Source organism: Danio rerio, chromosome 7 (genome assembly GCF_052040795.2).
Source record: "Danio rerio strain M-AB ecotype USA chromosome 7, GRCz13ab, whole genome shotgun sequence".
NCBI lineage: Eukaryota > Metazoa > Chordata > Actinopteri > Cypriniformes > Danionidae > Danio > Danio rerio.
This window is the reverse complement of record NC_141027.1, coordinates 57,763,391-57,788,624: the sequence shown is the minus strand read 5'-3', so window position 1 is coordinate 57,788,624 and position 25,234 is coordinate 57,763,391. Positions and strand designations below refer to the sequence as shown.

General features: G+C 33.1%; 2 protein-coding genes across 6 annotated transcripts in view; both read left to right on the top strand.

The window, feature by feature from the left end:
- LOC147843209 (uncharacterized) overlaps window positions 1-25,234 on the top strand; it is a 527,423-nt gene that overhangs the window by 411,994 nt on the left and 90,195 nt on the right. The gene's annotated exons all lie outside the window — the stretch shown is intronic.
- Window positions 6,630-25,234, top strand: part of sirt3 (sirtuin 3) — a 41,810-nt gene continuing 23,205 nt past the window's right edge. Inside the window, exons 1-9 of one of the 5 annotated variants that reach the window (XR_015494809.1) lie at window positions 6,630-6,796; window positions 7,045-7,141; window positions 12,279-12,452; window positions 12,533-12,765; window positions 13,088-13,110; window positions 17,918-18,610; window positions 18,674-19,603; window positions 19,661-20,027; window positions 23,370-23,582. Coding sequence is in view for 2 of the 5 variants with exons in the window: in XM_087259533.1 (XP_087115659.1) it covers window positions 6,706-6,796; window positions 7,045-7,141; window positions 12,279-12,452; window positions 12,533-12,765; window positions 17,918-18,018; window positions 19,866-20,027; window positions 23,370-23,582 (1,071 nt within the window). In the remaining 3 variants the exon portion in view is untranslated. 5 annotated transcript variants of the gene reach the window in all.

Below are 25,234 nucleotides of genomic sequence, written 5' to 3'. Positions count from 1 at the left end.
AATCCTATAACTTTTAAATTCCCCTAAGAGGTTAGGTGCTATGAATCGAGACAAGAACATTGCAAAAAAGTGGTTTGCTTTAATTACAATAGTGCAAAATTAAAGAATAACCAATCAACCACCAAAACATATTAACAAAAAAGTACAATAAACACAAAAAATAAACACGAACAAACTGAAGAAAACCTTTGGAGGGAAGAAATATAGGCAGTGCTAAATCAAAGAAAATAACCATGCGACATACTTTACCTTCCCTCTAAACTGTTTAAATTGCTTAGTTAGGACATTCAGAATTACGGAGTACAACTCAAAGCAATGATAGAAAAACATAGTGTAAGTGTAACAAAAAAGAGAGCAGTGACAAGAGACAGGGCATTCTGTTTTTTTTCAACTCATCACTGCAAGCTTTAATACCACACATCCTTTCCTCATTGGTCCACTTCCAAAAACTCTGCAAGCCAACTGAAATATCTGGATGGTAGAAGGACAGCAGAGAGCAAATAAAAACAGAAAGAGCAAGAACGAAAGCAGGTAATACCCCACCTACAGCAGATCATCAGTGTTATTTTGCTCTAGAAAGCATGTCAGAAACAATAATGTCCAATTCTCTTTTTTTTGTGTGTCGGATCTCAATGTTGTCATTTTAAACCACTGAAGCCCCCTGCATCCCCCTTAAATTTTGTTCAACACAGTCAGAAAGTGAGAAAATTATGAACAGTGGACCCCTATCTGGATAGGAAGTACATCAAACATTTAACACTCAACGCCGAAAACAATGGCAAAGACTCCTTCTCAATTCATGAATAATTTCACTTGAAAATAATTTTATCAAACTTCCTAGAAACAAATTAGATTGTCAATACCTTCTCCATCCTTCTGCAATAAAACAGCACCTGCTTCATCTACTGTGGCATCCACCACAAATATAAAAAGAAGAGAAAAATTAGGAGTTCAACACAAATCATTAAACTACTAAGCAATGGTGAACTACTGTACAAAGCAATGGCTAACACTTTGCCCACAATTAGATCCTTTCCTAAAATAACTTCACACCAGGCACGGACAACACAGGTCACCTACATCAAGAAATCCAGTGATCAGACAATAGTGGCATTGTAATTGCCCATCAGATCCCACCTCCTACCTCATCAGTCCCACTTCCAAATTCATTGCATTGTTCTGATATATGTTATGAATATTGCTTCAATGTTTATTGTTTCAATATCATTCATATAACACCCTTGTCACAGTTCTGCCACTTCGGTTTTGTGATTTCTGTGTTTGTGTCAGAGCTGTGAAACATTGTTTGGGTTGCCATGTGTTCCCCTGTCATGTTTCTGCCCCTCTTGTTACCTGATTGTTAATTCATTTGCCCCACCTGTTTTGTTTCTGATTAGTTTGTCTTTATAGCCGCTTTATTGGACTGTCTAGTTGCTGGTTTGTTTTCTTCATGTAGGACGTTTTTATTTTAGTTAAACTTAGAACATACATCATATAAAAATGGGGAAAACTGAACTGAAACTAAATAAACTGAATAAAAATATCAACTAAGTGAAACAGAAACATATATCGGTTTCTATGTTTGCAAATAAAAGACCTTTAGAAATTGCATTTTGGTTATCGCTTCAATTATTATTACGAATGTGACAATCCTGACACAACATCTGCAAAACACAATTCTTAAAAGTGAAATACAATATCTTACAAATACAAATTTTTAAAAATACAACTCTAAACATGTTTTTTTACTGTAGATAATCTTGTTACTTTGTTTAATTCTTCTGTCCTCCCAGCAGGCACACAGTGTTATAAAACGTTAATATTAGGTTAGATTTAGATCACCAGCGTCTAAGGACAACGTTATTTTGACATCCAATAATTATGCGAAATGATGTTAATATTTTGTTGATTTTAGGATGTGTTAGAAAGTGACCAAAATCCAGCATCTAGTCAACATCTTAAACCAACATCATATTGATGTCAAAACCTGACATTTGTTCATCAAGTATGGCAACCAAAATCCAAAGTCTAATAGACTCCATATTGGTGACGTACACACAACATCAAGTTGTAACATCGTTAGACGTTGATATTTTGTTTATTTTACATTGCGTAATAAAGTGACCAAAATGCAATGTCTGTTCGATGTTGGACATTGACGTCAAGCTGATGTTGGATTCTGAGACCAACCTGATTTTAACTTCTAATCAAAATGTAACATCCCACGACGTTAGGGTACAACGTTAATCTGAAGTCATGTTGACATCCTGTGCTTGCTGGGTTGCACCATCAGATAAAGTTTGGTTTAAAACAATATTCTCGACTCTTCAGCTGATTATTTTGAGTAAGATATAGATTTAAATAACTAAAATATAGTTACCACTAGAATAGTTCCCTATTTTTATGCACAGTAAAATAAAAAATAGGACTTTTGCTTTTTAATAGAGGCCTACTTGACATCTTAAATATTTTGAACCACATACATTAAAAACTTGATTACTTTGAGGTATACTTTTTTCGAGTAAGATTTTTTAAATAATCTGTGAGTAATGAAGGAAAATGCTAAAATCTTTACTTCCTCTAATGTTGGCCTATTGTAACCATCCCATGTGAGAAGACAGTGAGAAGGATGGAAAGGGTCGGGGCCTTTAAAATAGATCATAATTTCTAATTTACGTAACCTATTTTGTTTGTTTTATTGCTGAATATACAAAAAAACTGGCTGAAACGATTCATTAATGTTTCAATTGTTTTAATTAAAAGTTGGATATGAATTTTTTTAAAAATGTAAATCATTTCCCTCGGCAGATAAGAAGACATCAGTGAGCAAGTCAAGGCCTAAATTAGTGTAAGTTCATTCTGTTATAAATTTAATTATTTTTGTATTGACTGTAATAGGTTCATTATTAAATATGATCGACGCATGGTTTTCTAAATGACACTCCGGTAATTGAGGATCTATGTGCTAGATATAAAGAGAAGCATATTGTGTGATATGTTTGTAGGTATAAATAAGCTTGCCCTTTTTCTTTTTAATTACCTGATCAAATGCCAAATCTGTAAGTTTACAACGACCACCAGTTCATTACCACGTCTGCATTCGTTAGCGGCTATAACTGATCATCGCATCGATTTTTTCAATTGGCTCTTCAAATGTTAAATAAGTATTCTTTATTAGTTCAAATAATGTTATACATAGTTATTTTTAAATATTTAAAAATAAATTAGAAAATTACCAATGGCAACTATATTTACCTCCAGCCCACTAGCCTCAATTAAGATTGTCTTTTGGCCTTTATAAGAAAATGTTTGGGCACCCCTGCTCTCCTCCGTTCTTGTAGTCGACAGCGCCATCTGGTGGTTTGAATATAAACCGAACAAGGAAGGGAAAGCCAACATAACTAACATTCTTGATAAAAAAGGGTCCCAGAATACTGAGGGTCATGCCTGTAGACTGAAAAAAAGGAAAAACTTCCAGCCCCACACATGTAAAAAGGGTCATTTTACAGAAATGTATACTTATCTGCACTGGTGCCCCTAGTCTTAATATAAATATTACATTTAAAATTACTTACACAGAATTCCAATCAAAACAGCCATGCACTGAGAAAAGGTGCTTTATTTTAAAGTCTAAAACTATTTTTATTTTTAAAAAGGCCTATTGTAACATTGTTACTCTCTTTTCAGTTATCAAAAATGTATCATATTTATCGCATTTAGCTGACGTCACTGGTATGACCATTGCTTGAGTTTGATGGCATGTTTTGTTAGTTTTATTATAACACTAATGTTGCCACATTTGTTTACTATTAATGTATGTTTATTTTCAGACATCTCATCATGCATAAAATTATTGATAGAACATAAAAATGTGTAATAATAATAATAAGAAGAAGAAGAATAGCAATAATAATAATAATAGTAATAATAATAGGATATAGTTAAATAATTTACAATACAGACCTATGTACATTCATTATGCCTTGCATGTAAAAAGAAAACAACTGTTTATTGCAACACATCAATTAAATCATCATTTTTGATCAGTGTTTGATTTTCATTACCTTCAGCATTTCTGCCTAAGTTTTCAATAACTTGTATTATCATCTGACTATAAAAATCTTTCCCTTTATTTATCATAATATAAACAGTTTACAAAAGCATATTCTTTACAAAATGATATATACAGTTGAAGTCAGAACTATTAGCACTGTTTATTTTTTCCCCTGTTTTTTGTTTAATGGAGTGGAGATTTTTTTCAACACATTTCTAAACATAATAGATTTAATAACTCATTTCTAATAACTGATTTATTTTATCTTTGCCATGATGACATTAAATAATATTTGACAATATTTTTCAAGATCCTCGTATCTAGCTTAACTTGGCAGGTTAGGGTAATCAGGCAAGTTATTGTATATTGATGGTTTATTGTATAGACTATAAAAAAAAAAAAAAAAAAAAAAAAAAAGCTTAAAGGGGCTAATAATTTTGTCCTTAAAATGTTGTTTAAAAACTGCTTTTATTTTAGCCGTAATGAAACAAATAAGACTTTTTCCAGAAGACAAAATATGATCAAACATACTGTGAAAATGTCCTTGCTATATATATATATATATATATATATATATATATATATATATATATATATATATATATATATATATATATATATATATATATATATATATATATAACAGAGCAAAGAAATTTTCACAATATGTCTGTTAATATTTTTTCTTCTAATGAAAGTCTTGCTTGTTTTATTTTGGCTAATAAAAGCAGTTAATAACTTTTTAAAAAAACATTTTAAGGACAAAATTATTTGCCTCTTTAGGCAAATTTCTTTTCCGATAGTCTACAGAACAATCCATCGTTATACAATTACTTGCCTAATTACTTTAACCTGCCTAGTTAACCCAATTAACCTAGTTAAGCCTTTAAATGTCACTTTAAGCTGTATAGAAGTGACTTGAAAAATGTCTAGTCAAATATTATTTACTGTCATCATAGCAAATATAAAAAATAATCAGTTATTAGAAATTGGTTATTAAAACTCATAAATACTCAACTTATATTATGTTTAGAAATGTGTTGAAAAAAATCTTCTCTCCGTTAAACAGAAAACAGGGAAAAAAATAAACAGGGGGGTATAAAAATATTTCCGACTTCAACTGTATATGTATGTAAATATATATATATATATATATATATATATATATATATATATATATATATATATATATATATATATATATATAATAGCATTGTAACAGTACATAAAATATACAAAATTCACAAAGTTTTAAAATGCGTATAGAGCTTTGTTATTTAGGGAGTCTCTGATACTTCTATATAGGCATAATTTAGTCATCAGTACCTTCAAATTTGTTCTTTTTACTAGTAAATTGACATTTTCATTTATTCATTCATTTTCGGCTTAGTCCCTTTATTAATCTGGGGTCACCACAGCGGAATGAACTGCCATGTCCAGCATGCATTACACAGCAAATGCCCTTCCAGCTGCAACCCATCTCTGGGAAACACCCATACACACTCATTCACACTCATACACTATGGACAATTCACCTGTACTGAGCTCCAACTGCAGTGAGTACCACTTGCCTAAATATGACCCTATAGTGTATGTGTGCGAATGAGAATGTATGGATGTTTCCCAGTGATGGGTTGCGGCTGCAAGGGCATCCGCTGCGTAAAACATGCTGGATAAGTTGACCCCAAATTAATAAAGGGACTAAGCTGAAAAGAAAATGAATGAATAAATAAATGGGTTTTCCTTCTTCAGGCCATTCTTCAGACTGATGAATGCTCCCGGTTGCCAGGTTTACACAACAAAAGTATCACAGAACCCAGTCAAAAAGAGCCCGAAACTAGCCCAATAATATTAAAATATTTCACCATACAATTGTCTGTATTTAATAAATATAAATATAATTAATGCATTATGTCAAACTAAAACAACCCGCTGGCAAGTAGTTAAAAGTAGCGCGGATTTGACAACCTTGCATCTCCTTCGGTCCAGAAAGCAAAATTAAAGTCCGACTTTTAGTGACAGACAAGACCTCCAGTTGTAAACTTGTGTTAAACAAGAAGAGTGTTCATAAACACATTTTTGCTTAAAATCAAGATATAATGTCAACGCAGTCCATGACCTACAGTAAAGATCTAGCAATGCACAACGTTAATCTATAAGCAAGCTAGGGAAAATTAAAAACGTTATATATTTTATTAAATTTACATGATAATTATATAAAATTTGTATATTTTATTATGACGAATTATTGAGCATTACTACATTTAAATTACATTTTTTACGCTGGCATTGCAGTTCCATCAGCAAGAACGAAACAACGTCAAAGCGGGTTCCAACTGTAAAGACTGTAGTAATGTCTCACTTTAAAATTTGACCTAAATTAGATAAACAAAAAACTTATTTTGCAACCACACAGTAACCATAAAAAACAATGTTTTGTCGATACACTATATTTTAGCTGAAGGAATATATAAAAACGTACAATTAATGTTGTTTTACCGACTCTGATTTTTGGGAATCGCAGTATATGTATTACGGTAATAAGCGCGTCACAGTCTCACGCTGCTGTTCCTTCATGTTTGTTTACAAGCACAGATTCGATGCAATAATGTGCGCCTTTTAACAAAGCAGGAGCCTTGCTGTAGTCAATTATGCTGTACTTAAATACCTTTTTGCCAAATGTTTGCAGACGCTGTTTTGCAGAGAATCTCTTATGGAGAAGAGGATTGACTACTACACAAAGTATATTCTTCTTATTGACCTACACATTATGTTCCTGCTTTACATTTCACAATCGCAAAGTCTTTACAGTCGATCGTGGTTGTCTGCATACGTACTAGTTAATTAATTAATTAATTAATTATCAACTGTAAACAATATTTTAATAAGACGTTTGAAAGGTTTGCCTTTTTGAGTGCGTTGTCTGTAATGCTGGTGTTTCTTTTTGATCCAGTGGTTGGAGAGAGACTTAAAATGATGCTTTTCCTCAGATCTGTCAAGAACAAAGCTCGTTCATCAAAAGACTCTGTCACATTTCCCTCATGCACAGAAGGGTGCTGCATTTCTTTCACAGTTCATTTATTGCCCGTAAGTATTGCATATAATCCTGCTAAAGAACTGAAATGTATACATTGGAGAATTACAAACCTGTTTTTGGGGGTCACTAAGGTGCAGAGTTTATTGAGTTAAAGTTGGTTTTATATTTGCACATTCATTCAGTGACAACTTTCCTATTTTGTTTACCATTGTCAAATATTCGGCTTGAAATTGTATGCAAGTATGACTTGAAAACAACATAAGGACTATTTAATTGATTGTGAACAATGTTGTACTTTGATAGTCATTGGATGCTCATATATTTAGAATTTGCAAAGAATACTTACTGAAATGATATTATTAAGGAGAAAGTCCAAATGTGTGATTATAAAACCAACATTACCTCAATGCAGATTTTAACATTATTTGTAATTAAATATACCTAAAGTAGCTAAATAAAGGTATTCAGATCAGAGATTATCTGCATCTAAATATGCCTACTACTGTATTATTTAGAAGAGTATGCAAGAAATAATATGTGAGCTTGATAGTATGGCTGAATGCATTGTATTCTTAAAATATTATGTGAGAAGTGTCCTGCAGGCTTACTACTTCAGATGAGATTCTGTACACCTACTGAACACTTCTCTGCCCCTTAAGGAAACAGGAGAATATTTATTATTTACCACAAAGCTAATGTTGTATATCACTTGACAGTGAAACATGGTGGATGATTTGTGTTAATGTCATTTTAAGTTCAGATAAATTCCAAACCAAACTTAGAATTTGCACTCTAGACCATTTTAATGTGTTCATGTAGTTGGCCTACGAATATTTCTTGCTTGTTGTCAAACTATTTCATATCTGTAACAACAAGATTCAATCATAACTTTATGTTATAACAGTTATTGTAACTTTATTCATCAATATATGGAACTTTTTGGACTCTCAGAAGCTATGGAAATTTAAAATGTAAAACAAAAAATACATCAGGACCATTGTTATTGTTTACATCTCTCAAAATGCTCTATACAGTATGTAATGGTGTTTGCATTGGGAGATACAATGTTCTGCAGCTCTTATCAGAGAAAATGTAATCACCAACCTTTATCATGTTTATTTTTATAACAAATCACATCACAGCTTCTTTGTAAATATGGAGTAAGCGGGTGAGTATCTAAAGATAACCCTTTTATTATTTTTACAAATTCTAAATTTAATAAAAACCCTTTTAAAAGATTTACTTAATATATCAAGCTATATGTAAAAAAGTAGATTTGTGTGTGTGTTTAGTGACATTTTGTCATCAAATTATTAATTTAAAGAGTCCAATTAAACTTATTCTCAAATCGAGGTAAAGTTAGTTTTATATGCCCACATTTGCTCTGTGACAACTTTTAACATGCTTGCTATATTGTTTACTATAGTACTTTATATTTTTGGTACAAATTCAGTTAGGTCCATAAATATTTGGACGTCAACCCAATTCTAACATGTTTGGCTCTATACACCAACACAATAGATTTGAAATGAAATAAACAAGATGTGCTTTAACTGCAGACTGTCAGCTTTAATATGAGGGTATTTACATCCAAATCAGATGAACAGTGTTGGTATTATAACAGTTTGCGTATGTGCCTCACACTTGTCAAGGGTCCAAAAGTAATTGGACAGTTGGCTTCTAAACTGTTCCATGGCCAGGTGTGTGTTATTTACTCATATTCCAATTTCAATGAGCAGATAAAAGGTCATCAGATAAAGCACATGTTGTTCATTTAATTTCAAATTCTTTTTGTTGGTGTAAAGAGCCAAAAATCTTAGAATTGTTTCGATGTCTAAATATTTATTGACCTAACTGTATTTGGTCTGAAATCACATGCAAATATGACTTCAAAACAACATTAGCACTATTAATTTGACTGTGAACAATGTTTTCCTTTGATAGTCATTGGCTGCTACTTTGATTCACTATATAGAATCAGTATATAGAATTAACTTTACCTCAATTATTTTCATCTGTCTCTACCTCCTGAAGCAAACATTCAGCTTCAGTTATCATGAAATAACTAAGTCAATTTTTTTTGTGTTTACTCTACTGAGTTAAATATTTGCATGAAACTTCTGTATTATTTATAATTTCAAATAATCCCCTATTGCAGTGTGATTATAGTCATTTTTATTGAAGTCATTTTTATTAAAGTATTTTTATAGTCATCATAAAAATATAAATTTTGTGTCTGTCCCTACATTTTGCTACAATAAACTTTGCTTCATTGTTTATTAAAAGGCATTAAAATATGTAAAGACCTGATGAAAAAGCTCAAAATGATATCACTTGGAGTGGCGGGAATCTCTGGAAGTGATGTTGATATTCCTTTCTCGTAAAATTTTACAATATGTTTTTGATACATTAATAGTAGTTTAATTACTTGTCGATATATTTTATTAATTATGACTTTTAAAAATAGTTATATGATGAAAATACACAAAACTCTGTTTTAGATATGCCATGTATAGGCATGGGAGGATAACCAGGTTCAAGATTTACCACGGTTTGGAAAAGTCACGGTTTTAATACAGAAAAAATGTTCTGCTATACCATCCCAAGGTATATGTAAGATTTTTTTATGTGTTGTAATCTGGTTTATTGAAATTAATAAATACAGCAGAAGTTAATGATTCATTTTAACTATTTAGCTTGACATGTTTACTGTTCCAAAACATTATAAGTGTTTCTTTAAATAAAATATATATTGTGTTCAATAGGCTAAAAAAGTTTGTTTTTTACCCTGACATTTAAAAAGAATATATTTTAGAGCAGTAATCACAATACCGAAATACAGTGAAATCGTGGTATTTTTATCCAAGGTTATCATACCTTCAGAAACTACCAGCCCATGCCTAGCCATGTGGTATCTGGTTTGAGGTTAGCATCTTGAACTTAGGAACAAAAAGGTGGAAAAATGCTGTCAACTCTGTTAGTGATTTCATGGTAATTTAAATGACAATTAGTAACAGAATCCATTCCCTATGACATTTAAGAATTTTACATTATTTTAGAATAATAATGAATTGACTATTTGACTATAATAGTTTTCTATAAATTAAACATTTACTGTCTATCAATCCAGTTTAAATAAAATAAAAAAGCAATGAAAAATGCCTGAAACGTTCTAAAAAATTGTCCTTGACATTTCTCATACAATTAGGCATGGGCCGGTATAAGATTCTAAAGGTATGATAACCTTGGATAAAAATATCACAGTTTCACAGTATTGTGATTACTGCTCTAAAATATATTATTTTTAAATACCTGTGTAAAAAACAATGTTTTTTTCCCACTTTGAACACAATGGCTGCGTCTGAAGCAACATACTTTCATACTAAATATTACTCTAAAAACAGTATGCGAGTCGAGCAGTTTGTCTGAATTCAAAGAACAGAATGTACACTGAAAAAAAATTATTCAAAGATGATTCCTTGGATTTACTAAATTTTTTATGTTAAGTGTTTGTAAACAATTTATTTATGTTGAATTTAAACAAACAAATTAAGTTAAACATTATTAAACTTAATTTGTTTGTTTAAATTCAACACAAATAAATTGTTTGCAACAGTTCTGCATGCAACACTTTTTTAAGAAGTACCCATATAACCTACTACTTCCGGCAAGATTCTGAAGTGCACTATCCCCTGATTAGCGGTGTAAAGTAACAAATTACAAATACTCAAACAACTGTATTTGTCTATTTTTTCTTAGAAATTGTAATTTACTGAGTAGTTTTAAAGATGTGTACTTTTACTTTTTTCTTAAGTACATTTTCAGTGCTGAATTGGTACATTTACTTCACTACTTCCTTTAACCTGCAGTCACTACTTTATTTATTTTTTGTTTATGGGATTAGAAAAATCTGTCCTGTGATTCCTGTCCAATCAAAATCACATCCTAATGAACTAATTCAAGGCATGGGCTATTTATAATTGCAGCAAACTGTTTGGAAGCATTAAAATTGTCCAAGAAGATGTCCAAAATCTTTACACGCATTGACCCAGAGACTGTTTAGATGCATGTCACTGATGAGAAGATGACAGATGTTTACTGTATGATGACTGAAATGGCCTTAAACACCCAGCAGTCACAAGACATCAACATGATGTCAGATTAAAGTTGTACTCCAACGTATTGGGGACATTGTATTTTGTTTGTATATGAAAAATTGGGTTTACATCAGAGCCCAAGGTCAGGCCGACATCAATGTCCAACATCCAACCTAAAGTGAACCAAATATCAACGTCTAATGATGTTACAGCTTGATGTCGTGTGGACGTCACCACTGTGACATCTATCAGATGTTGGATTTTAGTTGCCATACCTTACGAATAATTGTCAACCAAAATATCAACGTCATTTGACTTCATTATTGGACATCAAAATAACGTTGCCCTTAGATGCCAGCTAGACATTGAATTTTGGTCACCTGACATCACAACCTAAATCTATCCTAATACTAATGTCTTATGATGGTGTGTGCCTGCTGGACAATAACTAAATGCACTACAGAAGGTTACGTTTACACACATCCACAAATGACATGTAAACGCATCAGCTTTTTTCAGCGTAATACTTACTACTCTTACTCTTACTCTTACTACTCAACTGAAACTTTTACGCTACCTGCACTACATTTTTAGGTAAGTAATGATGATTTTACTCGAGTACGATTTTTTGCAATGCAAAAGAAATTCATGAATGGGAGTGAAGCTGGTATGTCACTTGACGATGACAAAATAGCATCCGTAGTATGTCCGAGCTCCATTCATACTACTCACATTCATACTGTATAGAACATACTTATCTATTGGTCTAGTAGTACATGAAAAAATAAAATAAAATAAAAAGAAAGAAAAAAAAATCTTACATATAGTGTAGTAACGGTATGACAAATAATTTTGGTGGTTTGGTTTACTTTTCCAAACTGCAGTATAACTCAAAAAACGGTTATCGTGCCATGCCTACTATCAATGCTTAATGACAAACAAATAAACACTATTTTGTCTTGGATGCTCGCCGTTTTCTAGGCTCATTAGTAAAATGTGTTGGAGTAGAAAGCTCTGGGATCTTGGTTTTCTAGGAACAGAAAACCTGTTCATGTGGAATGAATTTTGATAACCCATTTTGACTTTACAGAGCTGCCTTCATTATATGTGGTGGGACAAGAGGCCTGTTTGGAGGAAGCCGTGACAATGTTCACCAGCAAACCCTTGAAGACATTGCAGAAAAAATCAGAGAACGCAAGTTTAAACGAATTGTGGTGATGGCAGGGGCAGGCATCAGCACACCAAGTGGAATCCCAGACTTCAGGTAAAGCAGGACTCAACACTCTCTTGTCCACAAATCCACCTTTGAGATCAGTGCAACTTTAATCTCTTTTCCCCCCACAGATCACCCGGCAGCGGCCTTTATGATAACCTTCAACAGTACAATCTACCCTATGCTGAAGCCATATTTGAAATAAATTACTTCCATCATAATCCTAACCCTTTTTTCGCTCTTGCCAAAGAGCTTTATCCTGGTAATTACCAACCCAACCTGACGCACTACTTCATTCGCATGCTTCACGATAAGGAACAGCTGCTCAGGATGTACACGCAAAACATTGATGGACTTGAGCGCAGTAAGTATACTTTAGTTTAGATCACACCATGTACTCTACACTCTTTCCACCAAGTCTTTAAAGCATAGGTTTCAAACTCGTTTCCTGGAGGGCTGCAGCACTGCACAATTTTGCTCCAACTAATCAAGGTAGTGCTTCCTAGAGGTGTGAAATAAACTTGCGGTGGCAGTCAGATTGAAACACACCTTTTAACCACGGCACATGGTTACTTAATTGTGACCAAAAAGTGATTTTTAACAATATTTACATTTCTTATAAACTGTTTCTTTTCAATGGGTTGATTTTTTAAAGACTCTATTTGTTTTACTTTTATTCTTTTCAGGAGCCACGTGCACACACTGACAGGTAAAGAGTGCTTCTGACATTTTGTCTCATCAAATTAAATATATATATACAGCAAATGATATAGAAATAATTTACATTAAGGAATAAAAACATCCATGAAATAAAAATCTCTAAAAAGTAAAATATTTACAACAATAAAAAGTAGATAGTTTAAATAAGGCAAATGAGTTAATTAACCATTTCTAACGATGTACAATCATTTTGTCGTTTAAATTAAAGAAGAATGAATTATATAATGTTTCTCTCGGTCGCTGACAGCTGTGAAGCCAACACAAAGTAAATCAATCTTTAAAAAAAAAAAAAAAAAAAAAAAGCTTAGAAAACGAAACCAAACGCATTTTTAAGTCCTGAAAAGGTGGGACTTACACTAGTTCCATAGTTAATCAATTGTGGATATTGTGCAGATACAAATACAGATGTATGAAACACTGCATACGTGATATCGCTGAGGATAGCTCTTGGAAATTAGACATGGCTAATAAGCCAGTCATTATCGTGGGTCAGAACATCACTGTGATCCCTAAAAAATGTGTTTCCTTCAGATTCGACCATTGACAAGGTCCTCTAATAAGGCCAACGCTATTGCCATGCACTAAGGGTTGTATACATTTGCAAATGCTGCTATATGTTCTAAATCACATAATTGGGTAAAAAAAACAAAACAAAAAAACAAAACAAAACATATATATATGTTGTGTCAATTAACCCATTTATTAATTCTAAATGAAAAGCAATGTTTTTCCACATGTGTTGGTGCGATATTTTGTAGTGTGCAATTTGACATAATTGCCTCTAGGAGTCAACAATGGAAATACAAACGCACACAAGAAATACACGTACGCCAGACATGGAGATCTATTTTGACGTTCCATGAGCAAAACGGAAAGCGCAGGGTGCAAACGCTTTTAGTGCGTGTCAGAACGCATTTCTGCTAATTTAAGGATGGGAAAACCTGCTTTGAGTCTCATCTCCCATTCATTTGCTATTTACAGGACGTAAAGCAAGTGGAAGTGGAAAAACTGAACATTTCACAAGCAAACAGTTAACAGTCTTTTTTTTAACAGAAAACAGTTAAACAGAGCATCTACTGTGCAAGAATTAGAGATAATCAATCTACTTTCACTTTCACTCTTGGATGGGGAAACCTTTACGCACAGACATCAGTTAGCCTATAAATAAATAATTTAGTTTATTAAGCGCAAATTTTTGTTTCAAAACTATTTCTAAATTCAGTTCTAATTTCCAGCAAACGAATAAATGAACAATAATAACAAAGTGTGTTCAAAAACTTTTATATCCTGTTTTAGTTATGCTGTGCCCCATGCTGTGCCCCATATGGTCTAAAACCTGCGGGTGGGCAAATCTAAGCTTGTTTTTAATAAAAAAAATATATAAATATGGATATAATAAATAATACTGCTAATAATAATAATAACATTATACAAAAGCAAATTGTTATGAATCAACTGTAAAAGCTTCCCGAGATGAAGAAGGCAAAAAAACTGTGGTTTTTCATATTCATGTAAGCTAGAAAATAATATGTTTTGTAATATTTTAATCCTTTATATTTATATCCTATATATATTATTATTGTATCCTATATATTGGCCTATCCTTAATATTTAATTTTTTCATATGTAAAGATATTTGCGTATTTCTCTACATCTTGTGTGTAGGCTATTAAGCAGTGTGTAAGCGAGGCGCAACTCTGCGCTGGAGTTTAGACCAGGTTTGTTTTGGTCTAATGAAAAATCTATTATAGTTTCTCAAAATAGCAACGCGCCAGCAGTGTGCCTCAGAACGCCTTCCTTTTTAGACCAGAACGCCTATGGGCGCACATATGAGCGCAAATGCATTTGCTATTTAAAGTGCGTGGCGCAACGCCTCAAATTGACTCTTGCGCCAAGCTGAAACTAGCAAACCAGTATTGCGCCGCGCCTTGCGCCACATTGCGCCGGGTGTATGATAGGGCCCATGAAGTTGGCGCAGACCGACGCACATTCTCAAGTTAATTTCATTGTTAGTAAATCCAAATGTGAGCGTGAAACCTGGCGAATGCAGCGTTGATACATGAGGCCCCTGGTCTGATGAGAGCACTTTTAGCTTAGCTAGACATAATGATATTATGCAGCACCTAAAGATAGTTCCCAGGTAAATAACTAGGTAGCAGTTCTATGTAATATCATCGCACCTGCTGCTGCCGTAGTACAGAGACTGACTGACTGACTGAGTGAGTGAGTGAGTGAGTGAGTGAGTGAGTGAGTGAGCCACTATTGCCATCAGGGACTGCCAATGATGTCACATGCGTCATCCAATGCAGACAAACCTTTTGCAAACTTGACCTAAAACTCAGACAAGCTCAGAAACAAAGGACACAACCATACCAAAAAACAAAATATAAAACAGACCCACATAATGCTAAGCTAAAAGTGCTACTGTCAGAATATTAGATTGGCTGAATGGATATTAAAAAATGGTGAAACTCAACTATTTAATTTGGTGACTCCAGTTTACTGTATGTAACATTAGTAGTGGTGGGCAAAGTTAGGCTTCATAAAACACTGAAACAGTCGAAGTAAAGGTTTAAAGCTTCAAAATGTTTTGAAACCTTTCTCTACAGTGACACCTAGTGCTCATTTGTTATGTGTTGCTCTGGAACAGCTACAACAAAGAAACAGTTAAACAAACTGAGGTATAAACCCTACTTTGTAGAGTTGAGGTTTCAAGTGATTTAGTGAAGCGGTGAGAGTTTCAGACTAGCATGCAAAGATAATGGGCTCGATCACAGGTTAATGCAGCTATAGATGTTAGTTTTTAAATGCTCTGTTTTTGTAACGTGTTTTGTTTCAACATTGGTCTGACATCCCAATGAACACTTTGTGATTAAATATGTCTTGTTTTAGTCATAAAAAAGTAACATTATTAAAATACATCAAGTCACAATTTCAGATTATTTGTTAGGATTTGAACTTGGGATATTTGCAGCACAGTTGCACACACACAATCCACTAGGCTACATAAGATAGAGCTTTTGTTCCGACCCTGTCAATCAAATGCAGATTTGCCAGGTCTCGAAACTCTTCTAAAATGGCCAATGCTTTGAGTTGCTTTCATGTGACCTGGTGTTTTGAACAGTGTTGCCAACTTAGCACCATTGTTGCTATATTTAGACTATTCAGACCCCCTAGCGACAATTTTTTTTAAAAAGCGACTAGCGACAAATCTAGCAACTTTTTTGGGTGTTACTGGTTATTTTTATAGACTGTCATATGTCCATACTGTACCATCCCCACTCTTCTCAACGAGGTGTGGGTGATGCTGTGTCGGCCCCTCCCCTGCCTTAGAGCACTGACAGGCGACCCAGTCCTCGTACAGCAGCCTCTCCCACCTACAGCCTGAGAGCAGATCACTCTGCGTACCGATGGCAAATGATTTAGCACCGACAGTGTGAGATACTTCCTTTGTACAGTCAAACCGATCTTGCTTCTCCTTTATTTTAACAATTTAATTTGACCGTTTATTCTTTTCTTGTTCACAATCACATTTTAAGTGACAGTTTCGGAACTTGTATTTTTTGTACTTGAGTTTTTTTTTACGTCTGAGAAATTACTGCAAATTTACTACACATCTATAATGATATACTGTATTCAAACAGCAAGAAATTTAGTTAAATTGACATGTTCACATGAAGCGTAGTGCAAATGTAAATACCCCTGTATTAATCATAGGCAACAAACAGAGACGATATATAACGTGATGCCGTAAGTAATATGCAAATCGACATTTGACGTAATCTAGCAACTATTAGCGACTTTTCTGGCTGAGCTTAGCGTCTTTTCATTGAAAATAGTTGGCAACAGTGGTTTCAAAACACTTTGTCACGTGACCTGGGTGTTTTGGATCATGTTTCGGTGCAGTGTTTTCGTAACACAAGCGCTTCAGGATCTTGACACTGTGTTGAAACGTTAGTTTCACGCCAGCCAACCCTAAGCATTAGTAGGAACATATTGAACAACATTAATAATAAATGCAATTGCTAATAATCACCTGTCATCGTTTCTTGCTTAAGTTGATATTGAAATCCACATTAGTGGTGCAGTTGTTACTAGATAGTTTGTAATCTTTTTAGGGCACTCATTGAAATACACATTGGCAAAACCATGGAGTGTTACTGGGGGCTTATTACAAGACTTTTGATCTTTTATGACTTAATCAGTGTCAGAGAACTGATCATATATACTTATATTGCTTGATAAATGGTTAAGGCACAAATGTAGCTAATTGACAATGGCTCTTCATGTAATAATGTGTAGTCACATAAAATACCTAATTTACATTTACCAGAAGTTATAGGTTGAAATTGCATTAATTTCAGTAATAATCTGTAAGCTTCTGTAAGCTTCTATTACCTTACATAACAGGAAAATGCATTTTGATTGATATATTATACTACTGAATCATAACTAAGATTACATATTTATTAGTAAATAGTATTTAGAAATGGTTTGAGATAGCATTTTTGCCGAATAGGCAGTATTAAAAGTATTTTATTTAAATGTTCTCTCTCTTAAAATGTAAATGACAACCTCTCCGTGATTGTAAGGTAAAACATTGATGCATTAATCTGTTTTTATGCATCTGGTAATGTTTTAAATTGGTTTCCATTTCAGCAAGGTTTATTTTGCAATGCCATCAAATTAAGTAATATTTTTTTTATGTCCAACTTAGCTAAACTTGGTGAAGGCTATGCAGATTGAACATCTATGTGAATCATTTATGAATGTCATTGATCTTTCATTGATTTCAGTGGCTGGCATTCCTCCAAAGATGCTTGTGGAGGCACATGGAACATTTGCCACTGCCACATGCACAGTTTGTCGGAGGGATTACAAAGGAGAGGAACTTCGGGTAAGTATATGTCATTGAACTATTGAATACTTAACCCATGGAACTGCACTTTCAAATAAACCCATAATTGCCCAGCTCATTTATAAACATGCATCTCGGCCTCAACCTAATGTTAAATGTCCTGTGAAATTAAAATCAATATTTTTAGATGTTAGTATCAGCATGATATCTATAATCTAGTGTGCTCCAAAATTCACATATATAGAGTATAAAACTAATGTAAACATCCAACATACAAAGCTTGCAGTTTGTCATCTTCGCCTAAATCAATCAACATTTTTTTTCATGTGACCTCATACTTCAACTTCTCATTAAGTCTTTACCAATCAAATGCTCTCCAGTAACTGACATGCCCCACCCCCTTCAAGGTGCTACTCTTTTTCTTATTTTAACTATTTAATGTGCTTGATCTTAACCGCAATCACTGGCAGTGCTGTGATAAAAATAACCTATTGACCTATTGTTTTTTAAGGGGGAGGATGTTTTTTCTATGTTTTTTCAGTTCAATTCATGTTTATTTCTATAGTGCTTTTACAATGTACGTAGATTGTTTCAAAGCAGCTTAACATAGACATTTTAGTAAATTGAAACTGTGTCAGTCCAGTATTTAGAGTTGAATTTCAGTTCAGTGTGCTTTAATTTTCACTGCTGAAAGTCCAAACACTGAAGAGCAAATCCATCAATGAACAGCTCCACAAGTCCTAAACCAAGCAAGCCAGTGGCAGGGTCGAGGAACAAACTTCACCAATTGACAAAGTGAAGAAAAAGAAAAAAAATCTCGAGAGAAACCAGGCTCTGTTGGACACGACCATGTCTCCTCTGGCCAAACGTCTTGTGCAGAGCTGCAATCTAGACACCAGAGGCTGAAGAACACTGGACGTTCGTTTTGGAGAAGCTGCATGTGTGAGTAGATCACCAGCAAGGGTTCAGGTTGGCTTACAGGAATCAGTCTCATGCCCTCCACTCCTCCATGACTGCCACAGCATCTGCTCAGGATACGGCCTGGTCCAGATTTATGGAGTACTCTAGAAGTTCTTTATGGTTGGTGTTATCTCTTCACAGAATTTGGATGACATCATTGACTCTGCAAAATCTCAAGAGGCCTCAGGATGGGTATTACCAGGTGGAGATAGAGAACAAAGGAAAACAATTAGTGTAGCTGCTGTTCATAATGTATTTGAACTAGAGATATTAAATATCAATGCAAAAAAGAAGTGCTATAAATTAAAATCGCAGATATATAAACAAACATGTAAACCATATGAGTGTTTCTAACGAAATATCTGGTGCATTAAGACAGGAGGAGTGTGTCCTACAGGTGGTTGTCAAGCCCGCTCACCTGCGTGAAGCACACTCATGCATTATACCTTTATGTGATGCATTATGTGTATGCGTTACTAAAAAGATAGGTATTTAATCTAGTTTTTAACTGAGAGCGTGTGTCTGAGCCTCGGACATTATCAGGAATTATTTTTCAGAGTTTAGGGGCCATAAATGAGAAGGCTCAACCTCCTTTAGCGGACTTTGCTATTTTGGGTACGACCAGAATCCCTGAGTTTAGAGATCTTTAAGAGCGGGTTGGAATGTAATGAGACAGAAGGTTGTTTGATAAACGGGAGCTAGATTATTTAAAGCTTTATAGGTAAGAAGCCATATTTTATAAACAATACAGAACTTAACAGGCTCTTAAATATGTCCTGCCCTTTCTTTATTTTTTAAATTGAGATTCTCAAAAATCTAATTAAACTTTTCAAAGCACTTCACGTGACCTTTAACTAAACGTTTTTTGTTGTGGTTTAATAATGGGTTTTATTTAGAGATTTTGACAGAAGGCTATTTCCCAATAGGATGACATCATGGCAGGAACGCTACCCAAATGCCCAACTTGTAAAGGAATCATCAAGCCTGACATTGTGTTCTTTGGTGAGGAGCTTCCACAGCACTTCTTCACCTACCTTACAGACTTCCCAGTAGCAGACCTGCTCATTGTGATGGGAACATCTCTTGAGGTGAGAAAAGCTGTGCATCTTTAATTTAAAGTTTTTCTTTAATGCTGGATTCTAGAAATAGAATGAATGCAATAGGAGGCCAAACCTGTATATTGCAAAAGGTTATAGAATACACAAGACATGTAACTCGTGTAGTTTTAAATTTCTAAATGTGTAATTTTAAATATTGCAAATGAAGCCCCACCTTCTAGTACAGGAGCCAATCATAGATAGCAGGAAAGATCTGGAAACTACTAACCCTAACCTGGTTATTTTATTTGACTATGGGTCATGTCTACATGGCCTGCACTTAAAAGTACATAGTTGAGTTTTTGAGTGGTTTTACCAATTAAATAATACAGTCAATTATAATTGATAATGAAGGTAATGATAAATAATATGATTGTCCATTTATCACACTGACACTTCAGGATTATGGAGACCTGGACCTTAGTGAATGAATTGGAAGACAGTAATTAAGATATATGTAAATAAGTAAATAAGACTGTGATATGCATATAGGTTGTTGTTCTCGTAGCAAAAAAAAAGACTGACAGGCTTATCAGACTTATTATATAAGACTGAAGGGCTTATTAATGTGAAAATAACTTCCCGATGTATGTTGTTACACTTAGTACACAGCTGCTTGCTACGAAAGTAAAGAGTTAGACACTGAAAATTGACTTGAGCTGTAATACTATGAAGGACCAGGAGTGCCATTTAAAAATTAAAGGAAAAATCAAATTATCAATTTAATAAATAAAACAATTTGAAAATATTTTTATGATACAGCTAAACAGTGGATTTAGAAATATTTTGACAAATTATAACTGTTTATTTAATTAATAATAATAATAATAATAATAATAATAATAATAATAATAATAATAATAATAATAATAATAATAATACATTTTATTTGTAATATGCTTTTTCCCTAACCCTAACCCATATTAATAATACTAAGCAAAATACCAACAATAGCTAAATAAAAATATGAAAACAAAAAATATTAAAACAGTCCAGAGAAGCAGCATTCCTAATGCTGACGGGTAGTGCATTCCACAGCTTAGGCGCAATGTATGAGAAAACCAATGGTCTTGAGTTTACAGCGTGGTAATGTTATAAAACATTGATTAATCAAATAACATCAAGTACATTAATAATAAATCACATTTAAATGAACAAATTAATAGACATATTTAAATTAGTTAATTTGTGCTTTTAAATTTCACTTAATAAATCAATAAAAAATACATTTTTTAATTATTACATGAATTTATTTTAGATGCATAGATAAATTAGCAAATTTAAAAAAAAGTTTATTTAATCTGTTTTAATACGCTGATTATTTAAATAATAAAAGCTATCAAATAATAAATATTGTTTGCTTAATTAATGTTTTAAAACAATACTTAAATAAACAAATGTAAATGTGTGTATATTTACACATTTAATTAATTTTTAATAAATTTTTAGGTTTGAATTATTAAATTGATTAATTAATATTTTTTTATGCGTCACTCCTAAGTGTCAGTAAAATTAAACTTTAATCTAGTGATAATATGATTATAGTTTATATACACACAAAAAAATGTTAACTTATGTAAAATTTACTTTACACGATTCTTAAGATTTATTTGGGACAATATAATATTTTTAAGTTCAATCTTCTTAAATTTGTTAACTTAATTTGTTTTTGGACAACAAGTATAAATTGTGTGACATCAAGCATTTTTACAGTCTAACACAATGTCCTAACAACACACAGCATGCAAGATTCTAGCTTCAAGCAAGTTGTCTGTCTGCACCAAAACGACGCAACATGGCAGAAACGTTTAAATAATGGTGATGGCTTTAAATCAAATTTATACACACACTGTAAAAAATGCTGGGTTCCACACAATTCATTCATGTTGTCCCAACATAAATCAATTAAGTTAACTTTTAACAAATTTATGTGGATTGAATGAACATAAAAAATTAAGTTGTCCCAATAAAATCTCAAGAATTGTGTTGTTTTAGCTCATTTTAATAAGGTACTTTAAACAAGTAAAAAATATACAGTTGAAGTCAGAATTATTAGCCCCCCTGAATTATTAGCGCCACTGTTTATTTTTTTTCCCCAATTTGTGTTTATTGGAGGGAAGATTGTTTCAGCACATTTCTAAGCATAATAGTTTTAAAAACCTATTTCTAATAACTGATTAATTTTATCTTTGCCATGATGACAGTAAATAATATTTTACTTGATATTTTTCAAGACACTTCTATACAGCTTAAAGTGACATTTAAAGGCTTAACTAGGTTAATTAGGTTAACTAGGCAGGTTAGAGTAATTAGGCAAGTTATTCTAAACGATGGTTTGTTCTGTACACTATCGAAAAAAAAAATTGCTTAGGGGCTAATAATTTTGCCCCAAAATTAATAAAAAAAAAATTCAAAACTGCTTTTATTCTAGCCAAAATAAAACAAATAAGACTTTTTTCTAGAAGAAAAAATATTATCAGACATACTGTAAAAATGTCCTTGCTCTGTCAAACATCATTTGGGAAATAAAAAAAAATCAAAAGGGGGCTAATAATTTTGACTTCAACTGTATATATGTTTTTGAGTGTATTACACTTAAGAGGTTACTGAGTGAATGGTGTTTGTGGTTTGCCCTGAATTACAGTTCTCACTTTCATTTTCAAACCGTCTGCTATTTTATTTTCAAGATTTGATGTACTTTCAGTAGCCTAGTTTGGAAATAAATGTCTTGTAAAATGGTATTAAAATTAACATTAGACCAATTTACACTGAAGAAAGCACATAATCTGTACCTGAGGTGATCTTTGTCATAGAAATATATGCTGTTGTTCTGCTGCAACATCGTAGAAATAGAAAACTTTTTAAAATAGAATTTTTTTTGCGCATGACAGTCACAGATGCTTAGGACAAAAACTCTTATCTTTTATATCTTTTTATATAGATATTGCATATCTTTTTTTAAACTCTAAACTTTTATCATGGAAAAAAAAACCTTTTATTGTGTGTCGTGGCTTCACGTCATGTGTTTTTAGCACACTGTGCAACAATTATTTAGCTTTTCATTATATCTAATAAAATGTCTGTTATTTCATCTTCTCAGAGTATTATATTAATTGCACATCCTTTGTTTAATTAAAATGGTTGTGTCCTTAACAGCAAACATTGAGCACAATTTAATTAGAAATGACTTCTGACTGCTGCTATAGCAGTTTACCAGTGCAGAGTGTTTGCTGAAGCCAATGTGGTGTTGTAGAGCTTCATTACCAGCAGATGTCACAATAGAATCATGTGGTGGTTACTGCAGTTAAACAGGCCTGTTTTCTGGATCGTCAGGTGGAGCCCTTTGCAAGTTTGGCTGGTGCTGTGCGTGGTTCTGTACCAAGGCTTTTGATAAATCGAGACCTTGTGGGGCCATTTGCCTCGGGGTCCCAACGTCACAATGACGTGGCTGAGCTCGGTGATGTGGTTAATGGGGTAAAGAAGCTGGTGGAGCTCCTGGGCTGGAAGCAGGAATTAGAAGACTTAATGAATGTTGGCAGAGACAAGGTGAGTTATAATCAACCACACTTCTTAATATAAATCACTTCAGTAGATGCATTTAGACTAGTCTGCTGTACTCGGAAGAACATTCTTGATGTGTTGCATTCTGTAAGAGTTATGAAGAGGTACATTTTTTATGGTTTTCTTGCAGCAGCATGCATCACCTTATATAAGGGATAGTTCATTATACCTTATAGCTATACCTTAAAGTTCACCCAAAAATGAAAATTTACTCACTATTTACTAAGGGTGTTCGATTCTGGATTTTTTGGAGTCGAATCCGATTCTCGACTCCTAATTTGGGGGTCGGTGGAATCAACTGTGAAATCAACTCCATTAACATTAACTTAAAACAGCGCAAGGATTAATGCTGTATCATGTCGCGCTTTATACAATGAACAGTTAACTGTATATATTTGAACAGTTAACACAATGTAATGTTTAACAGTATTAGAATCTATTTTCTGTTAGAGTTAGTGCTCATAAATATCCAAACCTTGAAATGAATATAATAAAAATAAATAGAAATATGAGTTAAGCTACATGTATAAAATAAAGATTAAAATGTATTGAATTTACTACTGACACTTTCATGTCTTTTTCAAGAAAACAGCTGCTTTATAACTTCGAATATTTGTCATAAATATGAGTATATTGAAGGGTAGCTAAATCTCCATCACTATTCTTTAAAACATCACAATGTCCTTTTCTGCAATATCTGAATATATTTTTGTAGGAGCCTATTTGTTTGGATTTAATAATGTTATATGCTTCATTTTAGTTTTGAATAATTTTGTTTTGAATTGTTTGCATTTGAGAACTTAGAATATGTGTTGTTCAGATGGATATTCTGTGCATTTGGCATTGAGGATATGTAGCATGTTAAAAATTGTGTGCGGGCTCTTCAAGAGCTGCGTCTGTCAAATCTGACAACAGTGGGTTCTTTAGAAGACAGCGGAGTCACAGTTTTCTTTACCGCATACGCAATGGTTGAAATTTGAGGTTACTTTTTGTTTAGTTTATTTTAATTTGTTTATGCATCTCTGAGTGAAGATTAAAAGTCAGCATCTGACAAGAAACAGACTGCATAGATTTCTTTTTTGGACATCATTAACTTGCAAGCTGCATTCTGCTAATTCTGGAGCTGCGGTAAAATAATGAGTAAAAAGATTGAGGCTATGGTCAAATAAATAAGTGAATGAAAAAACTGTGGCTGCTCAGAGTGCCGGCAGTTAGGGACACCTGCCCTCGTGGTCAAAAAATGGACCTGCCCATCGGAAATACTCCCAATACCTCCAATTCTGGCCTGAATAGCTTACAAAATTAAATTGCAATCATAAAGACAGAAAGTTAAAACATCAATTAATCATCAAAATGTTTAATTGAAAGATGTGTAGCAGTTCATTAACAAAGAAAAAAAAAATCTCCGATTGAGCCCAAACAATGTTTTTTTTAATCAAAAAATAGTCAAAATATGAAACTTTTGAGTACTTTCTTTGAGATTTTAACAGATATGTGTGTGTTGAGCATCAGTTAAGACAATATTAGCACCTGTTAGCCTTAATTGTGGGAAAAACTGGATAATTTTCAGCTTTTGTCAGCTAATTTTATCTTCCGAGTTTAAAATGATTTTTGGGGCGAAATCAATATTGGCGCGT